The sequence below is a fragment of the Verticillium nonalfalfae genome (assembly GCF_003724135.2).
Source record: "Verticillium nonalfalfae strain VnAa140/NRRL 66861 chromosome Unknown scaffold_5, whole genome shotgun sequence".
NCBI classification, from domain to species: domain Eukaryota; kingdom Fungi; phylum Ascomycota; class Sordariomycetes; order Glomerellales; family Plectosphaerellaceae; genus Verticillium; species Verticillium nonalfalfae.
In genome coordinates, this window is record NW_021167230.1 from 295,585 (window position 1) to 313,593 (window position 18,009).

Consider the following 18,009-nt stretch of genomic DNA (forward strand, 5'->3'; position numbering starts at 1 on the left):
TGGCTCTGCCCGTTCCTGTTTTCTGTGCTAGGAGTTTGCCCATGTCTTTGACCGTGTCAAGCAGGGAATCAAAATCAAAGCATCTATGACTCGCAATTCAAGGCCCAAATTAGTTTGGTTCTGGCTTAATCTATACCTTGATGGCGAGGCGCACCGCCGGATGGGCCCATGGCCAGTCCTCAGTTCCAGAAACGGAATGCTGGGACCTGAGATGAACCGATGGGTGAAGCGTCCCATCTTCAACGTCGATCCCTGCTCGGCACTTGCCGTAAACATCTATCTTTGTGGTAGATCGGCCTCGCCGTGACGACTTGGAGAGGTCATGGCAAACACAGGGAGCAACATATGGTCGAACAACGTAAGGGCTCAAACACAAGGCTATCATGCAAAACCACTATATAAGAGGCATCGGTATTCCCCCGATACTATGAAGGATTCATCATCAGCAACAGCTTCTCTCACTCTCTACTCAGCTACACGCTCACCCTCACAACCATCGTCACTCATTCCGCTTCAGTCTTCCCAGACCGTCACTCAAACCACTTTCTCTTTCATCCCCAGCAACATTCGAAATGCTCTTCAACAACTTCGTTGCTGCCGCTTTCCTGGCTTTCGCCAGTGTCGGTATGACCAGCCCGGTTCCTGCCACCGGTGACATTTCCGTGGGTGACACGAACCCCCTCATTGCGTAAGTCGAAGGCCTCGCACATATCTGGTATCCTCATCTAATACTATCACAGCGCTCGTCAGCGTGTGGTTCCTAAGCCTTCAGGCCCTGTCCCTGGTGCTCCCAACAAGGGCTCTGCCGCCACCGCCATTCTTGGGATCGCCGAGAAAATCAACCTCCTGATCCAGCAGACGATTGACAAGGACCTTGAGGTATGTCTTTTGCTTTTATATCTGCCACATTTACTCATTCCTTCTCAGGGCCGCCGCAAGTTCACCCAGGATGTTGCCGCTCGCACCGCCGCCGCTTTCCCTGGACGCGGTGTTGTTGTTTGCAATGTTGGCTTCAAGACCACTGGTACTGTTGTCCAGCAGACGACGGTCAGGTACGACGCCAAGCTGGGAACGACTGTGACGTAAGTAGCCCATCTCTCCGACCTCCTAATTTGGCATTGTCTCTAACCTGATTATTCTTGAAGTTTTGAGGTAGTCGTTCTTGGCGCTGGAGCTTCCTTCACCCGCCAGGGAGATGGTGGCTTTGAGAACGTGAGTATTTATGATCTTCCGGTCACTACTTGGAGCGTGATGCTAACATTGATCTTAGTGGGCCTACAGCATTCCCGGCTCCTGCAGGATCAACCGCGAGACCATCAGCTGCTAGGAGTTGCAATCGTACGAAGTCTGCTCTCAGCAGCTGCTGCAACAAGGGGTTGCATATTTGAGATATTCTGGCCCTGTGACGATTCCTCTGAATCAGGGTAGACTGTATTCATCTGTCTTCTCATGAAGTCGCGATAAAAACCGCAGGATCTCGTAGTCTTTTACTGTAGACCAACCTCGCCGGGGCGAAGAGCATAGCTTAGTCGACGTAAAAAATGCTCACCACTCGATTCCTGCCATTGAGTCTACATGTTCGCAAAGTGATCTGAGACCACTATAATCATATTGCGTCATTGACATGATACAAAAAGGTATTTGATGAGCTTATAGTATAGGTCATTCCAGCTCAAGTGGCAGAGGCTCGAGACCGGCCTAGCTTTTATGAGGCTGCAAAAACTCCGCCTTGTTTCCTTTTACCAGTTTAGCTCCTGAAGTAAAGCTTGGTCGTCCCCTTGCTTCAAAGGTGGACAGAGCCCAATGATGCTAAATTGCTGGCAGGAAGAGCAGATAATGCCAAAGCGATATGTAGCCTCTTGGGTGGCAAGCAGACTGGGTACCTCAAAGCATGCGCGATACTGGAGGGCAGAACACCATGGTGTTCATGCCACCAGCCCCCGAAAAACGAATCAGAGACGCCATCGAGCCATCGATTGAAAATAAAAGGTCAGTGCGCCGAGACTACGGGAGCAACAACTGCCGGCCGTTCATCCCGTGTTGGAGGCTATTCTCCTGGATCCACAGCACCTCCCAGTCCGTCAGGCTCGGTCCTCTCGATGAGGCACGGGCGAGTCAGGCATGAGAGCATGGTCCCTCCAACCACAGAAATGCGCTGTCCGGGTGTGTAGCCTATCATAAATTCCTTGCCGCAAATCCCGTCCCTTGAAGTCCGTTAGCCACTTTGCGATGGCTGAGGGACTTGATTATATCAAACATTGTCATGAGATATCGCCTTGCGGCTCAGCTTAGATCAACCCCAGCTCATTTGCAATGTGAATCACATCGTTTTTGTGAAAGAAAACAGCTTTAAACAAGGAACTCTACTTTCATGTCCGGCCGTCACCTGTGTAGGTCTAGGCCTGATCCTAGGCTCCAGTGAAAGGCTAGCAATTCTCGACATCTTATCTGAGGCCGCACTTGAGGGAAAACATCACAAGCTTCTCCATCTGATATCTTTCAATCAAGCGCTGATATATGAGATTGTAAACGCACTAGCTCCGGTCATGGGCTCATATCCTACATTGATGACGGCCCTGCGTGTCCGATTCTGTACCATAACAACTACCTTAATTGTGCATCCCCCTTCTGTCGACCAATTGCTGACCTCATAGTGTCAGTGGCCGGTCTAGGGTATCCGACGGTCCTCCTCACGATGCCTCGTTACTGATTATGAAAGAGTCCATACAAGAATCCAAACTCAAATCGCGCTGTCAAGTACCCTTTTCGTCTGTAACGTAACATGATCAGCGTGCACTCTATCTCTCTGCTGATTTGCGACTTACATGTTCGATAACGTTGTGGTTGTACAGAAAGTTCCTGAATTCGGCATCAAACATTGGCCCTGTATCAGCCTTCCATACGCCTGTTTGAGCCAGCTGGGACATCTCTCTGTCGCGATTTTCCTGTTCTTCACCGTCAGGCATATGAATCATGTCGCCGTTCCGCCTGGCTTGGGCCGAGACGGCTTCACAGCGCCATTTTCGCGCCCTCTCATAAGCCTTCAGAACACGTGGGAGGTCCTCGGCGGATTTGGCGTAGCCGACAGCTACTGAGAGAGATCCTGCATCTTCGGTGGCCATTGCTGCGCCTTGGGCCAGGAATTGGAGCATGGCATGCGCGTTATCTCCCATCAAGACAACGCGGCCAGACTTGCTTGTCCATCGTGGAAGTCGAGGGACTTCGGCCAGCCTCCACTTGCCGACTTCCTTCGTGTGATGCAGGATACGCTTGACGATGGGATTCCATTCTCGATATTCCTCCTCAGCTTGGCTTACAGTGGCGGCGCGGCTCCATTCCATGGCCTGGTCTCCGTTCTCGTTGTGGTTGGCAGGATGCGTGGCACCGAGGGTGTACATGCCGCCTCCGCACGGGTAAATGATGACATGGCGATTGTAGCCGGCCCAGACATTCGTAGCAGTCTCCTTGAAGATAGGAGCTGTGATAGGGTCTGACATAAGATCGTCGTGGTGAACATAGGCCCTAAAGGCTGACAGGGGGTTGAGGTTCATGGAGGTGTTCTCCTCAGGAATGATGTCGTTCCTCAATCGGATTTGATGCCTAGAGGACCTGTCAGCAACCTCTCTTCACCAAGAACTCGAGAACCTACCATCTGATAGAACCACAAGATCGGCTGTCAGCACTTCACCCCCTACCAAAGCTACGGACGGTTCCTGCTCGTTGACAGTCTCGACGCGGGCATTCAGTCGAAGCTTTGCTCCAGCCTCGATCATGGCATCATATAGATGCCGTTGATAATGAGATCGACGCATGCTCCAATATGGCGGCGTCCCTTGCTGCTGCTTTCCTGCCTGTGCAGTTGCGATGACCTTGTTGTCATTCCACCTACGAAAGACAAATTTGGTAGGATGAATGGCATCGTCAGTCATTCTTTCAAGGATGCCGAAGTGTTTGAGTACGAGAGTCGCGTTGGGCGGAATATGGATCCCGACACCAATGGGCGTCAGTTCTTTGGCAGACTCAAGGATGGTGACGTCGTGGCCCTGCTGTGCGAGACCGATAGCAGCACAGAGACCTGCGATACCGGCACCTACGATTATGATTTTGAAGGGCATTTTGGACGCGTTGGGGTTCTGCCTGAATGTACTGAGTTCTAGTCGTAATAAGTCGCCGCTTTGAAGAATGACTTGGTACTCCAGACGATTCAGAAGATACCAGGCTTCTTTTTATATATGCAGCACACTCTTCAAGGTTAGCGGCTGGGAAGTGGCATTACGTCTGTTGACGTTGTTCGTTTCGAAGCCTAAAGGTTGTTACAAATCGAATTGGAGAAGCCCAACGGCTGTCAATGATGCCGTTTACACCTATGCAAGGAAAAATTGGTCATAAGTCTCCGTAGACTTCGTGGATCGATGGCCGAGTGTCTGTTCGGCCGAGGCGAGGGGGGCTTGCTGTTGAATGAAGAAGTCAACTCAGTGGGCCGCGAAACCACCTAGACTGTTACTCCGTGGGTAAGCTCGCGTCGCGAGTTAATCGCGAGACACGATCTGATCACAAAACGTCAGAGCGAAACTTACTTGCAGTAGGCTGAACCGATCTCTGCAAATAATTGGGGGGTCGCCAAATGCGTGGCGGGACGATCGCCAGCTGAGCTAGCGCTGAGTAAGTCTAAAACACTACGACAAATCAAACGTTTGCCAAGACATCCCAAGATCCGACGCGGTTCGGAGTCGAACGGTCAGAAGCGACGCAAGCCGACAATGTTGCTCACTGCTTGTCCGACATATTTATGCTACCGAAAATCACCGTTATTTCAACGATGGACAAGCGTTTCTGCTCGAGCTAAGCACATCCGACCATCTCACCTGAAGCTACCAAAGTCCACCTTCAGTATGTTCAACTTTAGTCTCTCTCCACCCCTTGCCTTCTTAAGAGGGGGTGATGTCCCGCGGCATCGCACATCAGAACATAATCCTGTCGTACTTCAAGACACCCACCAAAGACTGTTCTCGATTAGCTTCAGAACGCCTAGCCCGTCGGATGCTACATTCTCCACGCAGATCTTTCCTCGGAAGGAGTCCCAGCACGATTTTGAATCGAGTTTCTACAGACCGCCGCCGCATTATCACCTCTTTCAAGATGAGCACTTCCGTGTCGACTCTGGGGAGGGTACGTGGTATCTTTGGGGCGGAAAGACCGTTCAATTGAAGAAGGGTGACCGGATTGTCGTGCCCGCTCGGAGATGGCACACATTCGACGTCGCTCCCGACTCGAAAGAACCACTAGCGGTGTCCTACTACTACGACAAGGAGTATGTGGAGATGGAGGAAACCTTCTTTAGGAATGTTTTGTCGTACTTTGCAGACTGTCGGAGAGCTGGTGTGTCCTCATCCGTTTTCCAGATCATGGTTTTCGCGATGCACAACTGGATGCCCATTGCACTGCCCATGCCAGGTCCGGAGTGCTTCAACCTTGTTTTGAACACGATTTTGATGGTCTTGATTGGGTTTATTGGACAGTTCTTGCTCGGATACAAAGCTTCATATCCTGAATATGAAGATGAAGAGCAAAAGAAAGGGAAGAATGATTAACGACTCCAACACGTTTGAAGAATTGCACCAAGTGCACGTATATCAACAAGGGCAAGTTCCCAAGTTTTGCAATTCATCGATCTCTAGTACGGTAAAATATCTATTCAAACGAAAATCAGGATGACCAAATCTCTTGTTCTTTCAAACTGAAACTGAAAGCTTGCCGAGGGCTTCTTCCGACAGCATTTGTACAACGAACGACTCATAGTGGTCCAATAGCTGTAGGTCTTCGAACTATCCAGCCAATTTGGAGAAACCAGGTCATTGTGTGACCCACTGTTGTGCTACATGCCTACTCTGACCTCTATGTCCTTGAGGCCGCTCCCGTAGGTCAATCGCGTGTATCGAGCTTGATGGGACGCTTAGGATGAATGTATTAAGGTGTGATGTAATAAGTAGTTCCGCTCACGTTCAATCCTTCTTCGCGCTCGCTGCGCCCTCTTTCTCCATGCCCTCGCATCCGAAGGCTTTGCCTGCTGCCTCTTCAAGCTTGCCGTAGCCTTGCGTTGAGGCATCACGCGTCTCACCTGCTGCCTTCATGGTGGAAGCCGCATGTGCCTTGTCCTGCTCACCCGATGAAGTCCAAGCGTGGCTGCCAGTGACACTGCCGATTGCGCTCTTTTTGCCGTCAGTCTCAGGAAGTCCTATGATATGTGACATGGGATTGGGGAATTTACCTCTGCAGCGCCCTTAATATATTCAGCGTGGCCAGCGATGAGGCCGGGCTGCTGGTTGGTGTTCTGCTCAGACATAACTTTAAGATATTTTGTCAAGTTGCTCGTAATGGATTGTTTGTGCTATATCTTGATGATTTTGTTGAACCAAAGGAAGAGCAGCTGTTGTGCTTGAAGAAGGCAAGGCGAGGTAGGTAGGTACGTGGTGACCAACAGGTCACACGCCGCTATTGTAACGGGGTTCCATGACGTCAGGGTTTCAACGTCATCGATATCTCACCACTACGGCGTCATGCGATGCCCCTGAATAACTCTGAGGGCAGGTGTTCCAAATCTGAGTCTACGAAGGAACCTTTTCCGATTTGGGAGGGCTTTGTCCAGTTCGGAGTTAATCTACTTCACCCAGTCAGCGTGTACTGAAGATTTGTTGGCGATTCACGTTATAAATTGGGTCGAACACAAGGAAAGCCATGTAAACAGTATAGCGCACATAGTTATGAGAGTACGTAGTGATCTTTGAGCGGCTGCTGAGGAAGGGCAGCATAGTGAAGGCTAAAGCAACGCCTGGCCAGTCTCCTGTGCCTCCATCTAGCAACTGTGCTGCATTGTCACGAGGAGACATATACTAGTGGACTCCTCCTCAACTAGCAGAATTACCAGGATTAATCATGCAGTTGAGTCAGAAAATAAGAAGAAGAAAAAAGCCTGCAGGTGTTCCTCCCATCGACTATCTCGTGGAAGATGTTCCATGGTTCAACAGTGTTGCCATCACCGTCCTTCTTGTCATTTTCACAACAACAAAGCGGGGTAGTAGCTCCGTTAGAGCGATGTATCGCGCCACACGCAACCAGCATCTCAGGAACAGCTATCGTAAGCAATTAAGCGGTCAGACCCCCGAACTCCAATCCGTCGCGACTTGACACACCAGCTTCACCCACCCGTGTAACCGCTATAGCCAGGCATTATCAACGCCGCTGCCATGGCCCAACCTGCGCAGCCCGAAACGAAGCTCCTCTGGAACCCAGAGAATGTCAAGGATGTCGCCGAGTCCGTTGGCATTTCTTCTCTCAACGAAGATGCTCTTCGCGTTCTGACGCAAGATGCCGAGTACCGCATCGGCCAGGTCGTGATTGAGGCCCTCCGCTTCATGCGCGCGGCGCGCCGCACAACTCTTACTGTCGGCGATATAGCACAAGCCCTTCGCGTTCTCGATGTCGAACCCCTCTACGGATACGAATCAACGCGCCCGCTACGCTATGGAGAGGCAAGCCTCGGTCCCGGCCAGCCACTTTACTACCTGGAGGATGAGGAGGTCGACTTCGAGAAGCTGATCAACGCGCCCCTGCCCAAGGTGCCGCGCGACATGAGTTTCACTGGTTGGTGGTCCAACCGAAGGGTTTTCCGTGCTCCCGCTAACGTTTTCCTCCCCCAGCGCACTGGCTCGCCATTGAGGGTGTTCAACCGTCCATCCCCCAGAACCCCACGACCGCCGAGTCCCGAAGCCAGGAGTTGCTACCGAAAGGGCCTGGGGCTAACCCCGCCATGGCCGCTCTTGCCGGCAACGACAACGTCTCGCTCCGACCAACAGTCAAGCACATCATCTCCAAGGAGCTCGTTCTCTACTTTGAAAAGGTCCAAAACGCTCTCCTCGACGACAACCCAGACGACGAGGTGGTCCGCCTCCGCCATGCCGCTCTCGCCTCCGTCCGTACGGACCCTGGCCTGCACCAGCTGATCCCCTACTTTGTCAACTTTGTCGCGAACCAGGTGACCCACCGGCTCGACGACGTCTTCACCCTCCGCCGCGTCATGGAGCTCACCGAGGCTCTCATCGAGAACACAAACCTGTTCCTCGACCCGTACGCCAACGCCATCGCCGCGCCCGTCCTCACCTGCCTGCTCGGCCGCAAGCTCGGCGCCGACGACGCCACGAAGGACCAGTACGAGCTGCGGGAGTTCTCGGCCTCGCTGCTCGGCAAGATTGCCCTGCGCTACGCCGCCTCCAACCATCTCCTCCGCCCCAAGCTCGTCCGCACGTGTCTCAAGTTCTTCATGGACCCGGACAAGCTGCCGGCTGCGCACTACGGCGCCATCACAGGGCTCGCGGCGGCTGGAGGGCCCGAGGCCGTGCGCGTGCTCGTGCTCAAGTACCTCAGGGCGTATAGCGACGAGGTCCTGCAGCGGCTCAAGGACAAGGGCGAGGGCCTTGACTTCGAGCTGCTCGTGGGTGGCATCGTCCGGGCGATCTCGACGCTCGTGGCCGATGACAGGGCCCGGGCGAACGGCGTCAACGGTGGGCCGGCCGCAACGCAAACGGCCGAGCTGAAGGAATTCATCGGGCCCATCCTCGGCGAAAGGATCGCCGGCTTGGGGAACAAGAGGCTCGTGGAGCAGGTGCTTGAGGCGCGGACGATCCAGTAGCCGGGTGGGGGGTAGGAGTTCGCGGGTGCGACACTAGAGTGAAGACGAAGACGGGTAGGCGCAAATGGCGTTACGGTTGGTAAAAAACGGACGGCATGGTCATGGTATACAAAGTCGAAGAAATAATTTCTATAACACACATTGGCCCGTAGTCCTGGGGCACCTCCTCTTCCCCCGCGGCGACTGCATTGTTGATATCGTCGCCTCCTTTCCTCAACGCCCCTTCTCTGATGTGCGTGCAGCTGCTCATCTCAGGTCTTCTTCTTGTTCTTCCTCCTCCTCCTCTCCACCGCCCCTCCGCTCTCTCAGTCTCGTCTCCATACCAACTCTCCCGGTTGTTCCGTCCTCATACCGGTGTGATTTACAGCAGGAAAGCAGTGTACAGTCCAGCGACGAGACTGGAGCCCCAAACAATCCATCCGTACTGGGCGATCTGCTTCTTCGCGAAGCCGAGGCCGAGGTCGTAGGTCAGATGCCTGACGCCGTTGATGCAGTGGAACATGAAGGGCCAGGCGACGAGGAACTTGATGCCACCCTTGACGGCCAGAGGCAGGGCACCGAAGGCGGCGGCGACGGTGGCGGACTCGATGTGCCAGCCGAGCAGAGGCGCGGCGACGTAGGCGCCAAGGTAGACGTAGAGGGCGGCGGAGAGGCCGCCGCCGGTGAAACGGGTCCAGATGGAGGCGCCGAACCAGGTCTGGTCGATGCGGTAGGCAGTCAGGTGAGGGGAGGTCGGGCGCTGGAGGCGCTGGGCGGCGAGGATGGACTGGCCCTCGGCGGGCGTGAGCTTCGCGGTGCCAACGGGGCTGCATGTGTCGAGGTTAGGAGGATGCTGTTCGATGGCGCGCTGAGGAGGAGGGAGAGGATGGCAGATACGCACCGGATCTGGGAGGTAGAGAGAGCCAGCCTAGGGACCTGGGTCGTGAAGAAAGTGCTGGGCGCGGCCACAGCTGGCGGAAGAGGTTAGCTCGACATTCGTAAGGCTCTTTCGGGTGGCTCCAATGAGGCTGCTCGCGATGCTACAAGTGCGGCCATCGGATTCGGGAGGGGGGTAGGGAACGCACCTCGGCGCGCGGCCGACACTCCCACCCTTTGCGCAATCATCTTGTTGAGAAATCGGGGTATCGTGGACGAGTGTAATTGATCGGTCGAGGGCGTTGGTAGGCGGAGCAGGCGAGAGGACGTCGCGTGTATCAGTCGATGACAGTCAAGCAATCACCAGCAAAGTGTTGATGTCAACCGCGCAGCTCTCGAAATCCAGCGGAATGCCCTCGGTTCCTCGGCAGCCGGGGCCAATCACCTGCCATGACTTCCTAATCCAAAGGGTCCACCCGACCTCTACGAAGCACGTGATACTGATCACGTGCCAATCCTGCAGAAACGCGCACAGGCCATCTGGCAATTCGCAACAAAGTCGCGATTTTTTGCTCCAGCCTCGTTTGTGCTTTCCTCTTTTCCTCTTCAGATAGAAATGGCCACCCGCCAACAGCACAGCTAACGGGCTTCGGCCTGATGAACTCACGTTGTCGGTACGTCTTTGGACGAAGGGTGCGCCAAAGATAAATATTGGGAAGGATCCTTCGTTGATCTCGGGGCCCGAAGCAACCAACCGGACTCCGTTTCTTTTCTGTGATCTACATATCAAGCTTGACAATGTTGTGTTGAACGTACTCATGAAAATTGCTCATGACCCTCGTCGAAGGGCCGAACGGTGGACCGGAGCGACTTGAGCTTCGCATCGTCGTGCCGTGAGGGTATGCCAAACGAGCCAGGGTTGGCGATGTCATGCCTTGTTCAGTCACCTGCGTGGGCTGGAAAAAAATTGTCTTGAACATGGCATCACGGGTTGAGATAATCTTGTTTGTGCGTTCTATTTGCACGCTGCATATCTAACTCATCCAAACATTACGAAAGGAAACCCCACGACCCCATAGCAACATCACTGCGCCACCTTCTCATGCCCAGCAGCAGCAAGCACTTCTGCCTTGATGGCTTCCCTACGGCTAGTGCTCTGGGGGTCGAAATAAGGCCTCTCGCCCAAGCTCACAGCCCTCGACCCCTGCCTCTCTCCGAGGTTCTCAAACAGGTAATCCGGCGTGGCAGCGTGGTACACCGACCGGTTGTCCCAGATGGCCACGTCGTTGACGTCCTTCCACTTGAACCGCACCTGCAGGTCGTGGTTCTCGACAATGAGCTGCACGAACCACGCGAGGAAATGCTTCGACTCCTCGTCCGAGAGTCCGTTGATCTTCTGCACGTGGTGGCCGACGGCGAAGACGCTCTTCCAGCCAGTCACGGGGTTCGTGCGGATGACCGGGTGGATCGCCTCGAGCAGCTCGCCGACGTTCTCGGGCGCGCCGCGCTCGGCGCTGTAAATCTTGAAGCCGTTCTTGTCGGCCGCCTCGTTGAATCCGGGCTGCGCGTACGTCGCCGTCAGGCTGTCGAGGAAACCCTGCAGGGTCGCCGAGATGCGGTCGTAGACTTCGTAGCCCGAAGCCCAAAGCGTGTCTGGCCGTATGTCAGCGATGGTCTTCGCCCAAGATATTGCTCCATGATCTGTGAGGGTTGAGCAGGATGAGGAACAGAAAAATGGGAGCTCACCACCGCCCGTCTCGGGCAACTGCGTAAGTCGGAGCAGGGCGTAATCGCTCGGAATGGGCTCGAACGTGATATCCGAGTGCCACTGCGACTTCTGGCTCTGCTTCTTGTTGTAGTTGAGGAATCGATGCAGGTAGAGCCTCTTGGCCTGCTCGCTCGAGATGACGCTGATCTCGTCGTCCTTGTCATCACCGCGGCCTGCGTTGTTGATCGGGTGGATATGCAGCTTCGATGTCGATGGCTTGCCTGAAAGCTCGCCCAGACGCTGGACAAGCTCTTTCTGGAGATCATTCGTCACGTCATCCTGCTTGCGGAAAAACACGACACCGCGTTGCGAGACTATGCGTCACGGGTCAGCCTCAACATGCATCCTGAGAAAGCGAGCCGGAGAGAAGGCAGACTTGCCTGTAATGGCCAGGTCACGGATGAGATCGTCAGAGTTGGGTGCCCTGAGCAGCTCGACCAGGTTTACGTTGACGTACTCCCGACCAATGACGGGCGTCACCTCGATGTGCTCGTACTTGTCGAGGGCACCGCTGAGTTTCAGGGCTTCGCGGTGGCCAGTCCGCAGCTCGGGCAGCGGCTCCTCTATCTGCTCCAAGCCGGGCGCAGCAGGTTTCTCGCTGATGGCCAGCTTCTTCACCTGGATATCATCGACTTCATTCTTGGCCGGGGCTGTCTCTGTGGCTGACGGTGCCATGTTTGCGGTTGCTCGAAGTACCTCAGAGATATTGGATGTGTTTGGAAATGTCTTGACTATCCTTAATGCTGTCTATCCAGGCCATTCACACTCTCTCGTCAAATGGGTATCGCTTCATTTATGGTTGGGATGCCATGACCCCTCACTTACCATGTCCCCTCCCACACATTGATGATCCTCTCAATCATCTCCAAATAACCGCGTAGCATTACGTGATCGACCGCATGTATTCTGCCACTTGCATCATTCAACCGCTTCAAGCGGCGACCCAATCAATAAGACTACGGAACGCCAGCCTCGGCCTCGACAGCTGTTGCCTTGGGTTGATCATCACGCCGAAACGATGGCTTTCTGCCAAACGCTGCGACATCGCTCCCCCGATTTTCAATGATGACATTTGCGAGGCTGATAAGGAGTCGAGCCAAGAAATGGTTGCCCGCATTCTGGAATTAACCAGCCCCCGCGAATATGGTTGCTGGATCAATCAAATGGCGTGCATTCGTGTCGGCACGAGGCGGGGATATCAGTGGTGCCATTTTGGCAGCGATCACGACGGGAGAATGAATCCCCGACCCCCACGTGGTGAGAACCACTGAGAATCCGCCGCGGTACACCAGCCGATCTTTGTCTTCGGTTGTCGGACGGCTGTCGGGCATTTTCGTCCGTGGTCGCGCGTACTCGACTCCGGGACCGGGACGATGGAGGCTGCGGGCTCCGGGTCGTTGTGGGCCGACATGGGTATCAGCTGTGATGGGAAATCCTCGCCCTGTGTTTCGTCACCGTCCGGCTCTTTCTGAAGTCCAGATTTCGTTCTTTGGGGGCTCCCGAGACCTTTCGTATCTCGAGGCAAGAAGGTCCGTCTTCAAATCCATCCGTGCATGTTTGTTCTTGCATGGCCATATTCTTGCAAGACTTCATGAGAAAGACGGCCCTCTCGCAAATAGGTAATTTCTGGCACCGCAATAATCTCTTCGCTTTCTCGCTCCTCGATCAACCCGCTGCGTGACGTTGGTGACTTGAGTGGCCATTCTGGTGTAATCGCCCGTGGCGGCAACGACTGTATGGGCCAGCTAGACGGTCTCGAGCTGCTCGGCCTCGAAGACGATCCCCTTTCGTCTTGAATGCTCCCGTCTCTTTCAAGATCCACCAGATGGTAGCTATTGTTGCCCCCAAACCGGCCATCCCCGTCGCCTGGCGCAAAGATGGGGAGCTGAAGTTGGCTGTCGCCCTCGTCGGTGGTGTCGTATTTAAAGTCACTCGTATGGACTGAACTGACAAAGGAGTAACGGGGAGGTCGAATATGTCGCGTGATTTGAGTGCCGATGGTGAGAGGTCTGTCGTAGCGTGGTACGGGATATGTCATCGGGCTCTCCGGTGGCCGAGAGGACAGCAAGAAGGGGAACCATTGCACCAGTAAAGGCTTGATGGTCGTGAGGCAGGCGCAAACGATGGCCGTGTGCACTTCGATGCAGTTTAGGTTGGCGATCGGGACGGCGGTCCAGGTAACGTCCATGAAGAAGTATAACGGGTCTTCGTGCTTCAAGAGATTCGTCAGGCGAACGACAGAGATGACACAGACGCTGGGAGCCATGTCAGCGATCACTCGTCAAGAGGCAGGGGACCTTTCCTACCCAAAAGCAAGGAGAAAGACGAAATACAGGCTGTACTTTTGACGTCGAGGCAGTCGAAGCTTGAATATTACAGGAAGGGGTAGAAGGAAAATTAAAAGATCGGTAGCCATATTGAGGCCGGCGTTAGCCCAGAAGACGTTGAAACTGTGACAGAATGACGGTTTCTTCTCAATGATCCATATGGAATCAAGAGGAACGCAAGTCGTCAGGATGCTCGTGATAATCCACGTGTGGGAGATGACGACGATCGCAAGCAGCATCTTGCTCAGAAGTTGGACTCCCTGATACGAGAATATCCTGATGTAAAGACAGAGAATGGAGACCTTGGTCGAGAAGAGGCTAGCGGTATACAGGAGGCTCGCGGCGAGCCCGGATTTGAGATAATCACTGAAGCTGTCGCTGACGTAGTAAAAATGACGGCCCAAGCCCAGACTGAGTTCTGACACGATCATTAGCAATGGAAGGGAACGCACGGCCGGCCGACTGACGAGTTATCATGGTGGCGCTCGTTCCCAGACCGAGGACAAGGGAGAGAAGAATAAGCCAGTCGTCCAGGTGGACTGCGCGCAGTATTCTGGCCCTCGTGTAGAAACGCAGGCCAACTAACAGCGCAGCAACGACTCCTGTGACGACCGCCACCGGGACTACGGACTGTCCCTTGAAGTGGTCAGGTCCGGGAGGCGGACCCGCCAACCAGGACGGAATGGCGGTCGTATTGGTGGTATCAAATACTCCATCATAATTGTGAATGCCCGCATCTTTCGAATTTCCATCGATCGGAGGCGGTAGCATCCTCGAAGACCGGAGGTCAGGCTTTTGGCGGTTGTTGCTTCGTGGTGGGCGGGACGTCAGGGCATCTTCATCATGGCGGCCATTAGCAGTTTGAGTAAGGCCAACTTGAAGACAGAAGACCGATACGATACGGTCGGTGAAGGCAAGTCAGATTCGACAGCGACTTTTGGGCAGACATCGACGTAAAACGGGCCAGCATCAAAGAACGAGAGCCTCCGAGGGTCGACCTGGGCATGCGGTGTATTATTATCGTTCTCCCTGTAGGTCCCAGCAGGTCGCAAACCCCAAGGCCCAACAGCGCGGTGCCCAAGGGTAACGGCGGGCCGCCCTCGCCCGCTGCGCCCAAACGCTAACGATCGATCCGTGTCAACAAGAGCGGCATTGAGAAAAGAAATACCGGGAAAAAGGACCTTCACGCCCCAGGAGCTGAAGATCCAGAACTGATGGACGGGCGAATACCAGGATCGCAGAGGCGCCACCAGCCTGCGAGATGTGATCAGCCGACTGGCGGAAGAAGCATGTCCACCCTCAGGGGTGGGTTGGGACGCTTGGACGCGAGCTTTGCACACCAAAAGAAAGATCCCTGCTCGTGTTCGTTTGGGACGTGGTTGCTTCACCCCCTCGGAAATGTTGCACTCTATTGTTGCATCAAGGGAACAGCCTGAGAGTTTTGTTGGCCGGCAGGCAGGTGGTACGCGAAGGCTGGAGGGATGTCTCCCTAAATGTGTTTGCCATGGCGTATTTGGTCAAGTTCTGTGGACTCGCGATCGAGATGTGTAGCCACGTTATGGTGGTCTACCGACGCCACGGAAAGGGCCCGGTGGATTCCCGAGGTTATTGATCTTTCCCAGTAGCCGCCGCTTCCGTACTGACGAGAATGTTCATCTTGGCGCTGGTGACCTGAGTGCTACGTATACTGAAGATGAGACCTGAGACCACATGCTGGTGAGACCGTCGCGTGATGGCTCTGGATCTGGCTTGGCAGATTCGCTTGGTGTACGTAGCTCGGGCGATGCCTCATCCATGGCACGTTGCCAACTCTGCAGGGTCGGCCACTAACCAGGATGTTTGGTTCATTGTATGGTGATACAACGTTCAAGGGTTAGAGTGACGAGACAATGACGGATCTGGATGGAAATACGGCCGCGTGTCGCGTGAAGTTGTGTTGAGGATTCCACGGCAGTTGCATGATGGAGGTTTGACTTCTTGGTACTAAAGCTTCCTAAGCAGTGGATACTGAGGTAGCTGGTGCCTTGTGGTAAGTTAAGGCAGTGCGTGCTGTGGGGGAAGGTGGGCGCCTTACGACGCAGTGGACTTGGGGGCAGGCAGCAGCCCGAAACGGGCCAACGGTACCTGGAAATCCCGCCATCGCTCATGGCGCATCGCTGGCAGATCAAGGCACTGGAAATGCCAGTCTGCCATACCTCACCGTACCTCAGCTTCCCAAGCCGGGTGGCCTGGCTCAAGCTTCCGAGATCACCAAAGCTGACCAGTCAAGTTTCCCATCTCCAGGCACGCATCCTGGTCACCGGCGAGCCGGAAGACAGGGATTTCGTCTTCCGGGTCCAAACTACAGCCTACCATTGACGCGTTTTGCACCCGTCTTGTCACTATTGAGTGAAGAAGGCGGTGTTTGCCGCCGTTTGGCCAAAGTCAAATCATCAATTACCACACTATCAGATTTCAAAATCGAGCGCATCGAAGACGCAGCTCCAATTAGGCCCGGTGCGACCCCCCCAAAGCACCTTGACGGCTCTCAATCGCGATGCGTGTTGCGCTGGGGCCTCCTACCGTCGTGATTTTGTTTGGTGCAATCTTGTTACCCCCCTGGCCTATGATGCGAATCTGTCAGTATTGGGTCTTTCGCATGGCTATTGTTAGGGTCGCATGGCTGCACTCACTTCATGTTGGCCAGGGCCCCCTTCCTCCGCTGCTCCTGGCCGGCGTCTTCCCGCCGGCCTAGTCTTTTTTCTGGCTTTGCGCGATGCTATCCGCAGACGCCTAACGCCGGTAGCTGTAAATGACAGACCACATGGCAGGATCAAGAGATGAGATCGGCCACGTTCATGGGCATCTCGTCGATCTGAGTCGAGTAGTACACTGGACCAAGATTAGTCCATGAGCTCGCGTTGCGCTTTCCAAAGGAAGGTTTCACTTACACTCGATATCACGCAGGATACGCACATCTTCGCTGGTAACAAAGTTGATGGCGACACCCTTGCGACCAAAGCGGCCGCTACGACCAATACGGTGGATGTAGTTCTCACGGTTGCTCGGCAAATCGTAGTTGATGACCAAGCTGACCTGCTGCACGTCGATACCACGCGCCCAGACATCGGTCGAGATGAGCACACGGCTGTTGCCCTGGCGGAAGTCCTGCATAATGCTGTCGCGCTCCTTCTGCGGCATGTCGCCGTGCATGCTGCTCACGGTAAAGTTGGCCTCGCGCATCTTGTCCGTCAGCCAGTCGACCTTGCGACGGGTGTTGCAGAAGATGACGGCCTGTGTGATGGTCAGGGTATCGTAAAGATCGCAAAGGGTGTCGAATTTCCAGTCCTCCTTCTCGACAGCGATGAAGTATTGCTTGAGACCCTCAAGGGTCAGCTCGTCACGCTTGACAAGGATGCGCACAGGATCGGTCATGAACTTGGTGGTCATGTCGAGGACATCATACGGCAGCGTGGCGCTGACGACGACGACCTGGGTCGCGGGCGGGAGGTAGCGATACACATCGTAGATCTGCTCCCGGAAACCGCGGTTGAGCAGCTCGTCGGCCTCGTCAAGAACGAGCATTTTGATGTGACGGGTGCGCAGGTGGCGACGACGGATCATGTCGGCGACGCGACCGGGTGTGCCAGACACGATATGTTGACCATAGTCCAGCTTGCGAATGTCCTCGCCGACATTGGTGCCGCCGATGCACGCATGGCACTGAACATTCATGTAGTCGCCGAGAGCCATGACGACGGACTGAATCTGGGTCGCAAGTTCGCGCGTGGGAGACAGGACGAGGGCTTGCGATTCGCGGACGGCCGTGTCGATGACCTGGAGCATGCTGATCGAGAAGGTGGCTGTCTTACCCGTGCCAGACTGGGCTTGGGCGATTGTGTCGCGGCCCTTGCAGACCTGGACAATGGCGCGAGACTGGACAGCTGAGGGGGATTCGTAGCCATAGGCGTAGATGCCGCGGAGAAGGTTCTCTGGGGGGGGCTCATGTTAGCAGGTTGCCTGGACGAGGTTGCTGTGCTCGTGGCGAGGGGCATTGTCAGTCAGCTTACCCTTGAGAGACATGGACTCGAATGTGGGATGGACAGTCACCTCCTTGGAGGTGGAGAATTCCATCCTCTCCTCCGCCTTCCTATCAATGCCGCTTCCTTCAGCCATGGTGATGTTTGTTACTGCGTCTCGGGAGTTAGGTGTGATGATGTTGTTGAACACAGAGCGCAAGGCTGGATGGAACGCACGATTGCTTGATCAAGACCTACAACCAGGGCTCCACCCAAAATTTTGGATTGGGATGGAGCGCACGGGCCATGTCATGAGCGTCACTGCTGCAGGTTGACCCTGATACCCAAGCACCATCACTTTCAAGAAAGTCTATC

At 54.6% G+C, this 18,009-nt stretch overlaps 8 protein-coding genes across 8 annotated transcripts; 2 read left to right on the top strand and 6 right to left on the bottom strand.

Moving 5' to 3' along the window:
• Positions 1 to 572: 572 nt before the first annotated feature.
• On the top strand, positions 573 to 1,327 carry D7B24_006773 (uncharacterized protein; the record flags this gene model as incomplete). Its single annotated transcript, XM_028640894.1, has 5 exons — positions 573 to 688; positions 741 to 879; positions 928 to 1,082; positions 1,146 to 1,212; positions 1,271 to 1,327. The coding sequence occupies 5 exons, from the start codon at positions 573 to 575 to the stop codon at positions 1,325 to 1,327; spliced, it is 534 nt and encodes a 177-aa protein (XP_028498860.1).
• A 1,413-nt stretch (positions 1,328 to 2,740) lies between these two features.
• D7B24_006774 (uncharacterized protein) lies at positions 2,741 to 4,115 on the bottom strand (the record flags this gene model as incomplete). Its single annotated transcript, XM_028640895.1, has 3 exons — positions 2,741 to 2,770; positions 2,826 to 3,600; positions 3,646 to 4,115. 3 exons carry the CDS (start codon positions 4,113 to 4,115, stop codon positions 2,741 to 2,743), a joined length of 1,275 nt encoding a protein of 424 aa, XP_028498861.1.
• A 1,887-nt stretch (positions 4,116 to 6,002) lies between these two features.
• On the bottom strand, positions 6,003 to 6,343 carry D7B24_006775 (uncharacterized protein; the record flags this gene model as incomplete). Its single annotated transcript, XM_028640896.1, has 2 exons — positions 6,003 to 6,209; positions 6,269 to 6,343. The coding sequence occupies 2 exons, from the start codon at positions 6,341 to 6,343 to the stop codon at positions 6,003 to 6,005; spliced, it is 282 nt and encodes a 93-aa protein (XP_028498862.1).
• Positions 6,344 to 7,092: 749 nt separating this feature from the next.
• On the top strand, positions 7,093 to 8,686 carry D7B24_006776 (uncharacterized protein; the record flags this gene model as incomplete). Its single annotated transcript, XM_028640897.1, has 3 exons — positions 7,093 to 7,135; positions 7,225 to 7,641; positions 7,698 to 8,686. The coding sequence occupies 3 exons, from the start codon at positions 7,093 to 7,095 to the stop codon at positions 8,684 to 8,686; spliced, it is 1,449 nt and encodes a 482-aa protein (XP_028498863.1).
• Positions 8,687 to 9,047: 361 nt separating this feature from the next.
• Positions 9,048 to 9,790, bottom strand: D7B24_006777 (uncharacterized protein; the record flags this gene model as incomplete). The annotated part of the gene is made up of 3 exons (XM_028640898.1): positions 9,048 to 9,492; positions 9,567 to 9,636; positions 9,751 to 9,790. 3 exons carry the CDS (start codon positions 9,788 to 9,790, stop codon positions 9,048 to 9,050), a joined length of 555 nt encoding a protein of 184 aa, XP_028498864.1.
• An 835-nt stretch (positions 9,791 to 10,625) lies between these two features.
• D7B24_006778 (uncharacterized protein) lies at positions 10,626 to 11,984 on the bottom strand (the record flags this gene model as incomplete). The annotated part of the gene is made up of 3 exons (XM_028640899.1): positions 10,626 to 11,194; positions 11,288 to 11,623; positions 11,708 to 11,984. 3 exons carry the CDS (start codon positions 11,982 to 11,984, stop codon positions 10,626 to 10,628), a joined length of 1,182 nt encoding a protein of 393 aa, XP_028498865.1.
• Positions 11,985 to 12,846: 862 nt separating this feature from the next.
• On the bottom strand, positions 12,847 to 14,067 carry D7B24_006779 (uncharacterized protein; the record flags this gene model as incomplete). Its single annotated transcript, XM_028640900.1, has 2 exons — positions 12,847 to 13,564; positions 13,616 to 14,067. The coding sequence occupies 2 exons, from the start codon at positions 14,065 to 14,067 to the stop codon at positions 12,847 to 12,849; spliced, it is 1,170 nt and encodes a 389-aa protein (XP_028498866.1).
• A 2,381-nt stretch (positions 14,068 to 16,448) lies between these two features.
• Positions 16,449 to 17,791, bottom strand: FAL1 (RNA helicase; the record flags this gene model as incomplete). Its single annotated transcript, XM_028640901.1, has 3 exons — positions 16,449 to 16,507; positions 16,567 to 17,607; positions 17,686 to 17,791. The coding sequence occupies 3 exons, from the start codon at positions 17,789 to 17,791 to the stop codon at positions 16,449 to 16,451; spliced, it is 1,206 nt and encodes a 401-aa protein (XP_028498867.1).
• Positions 17,792 to 18,009: the final 218 nt, after the last annotated feature.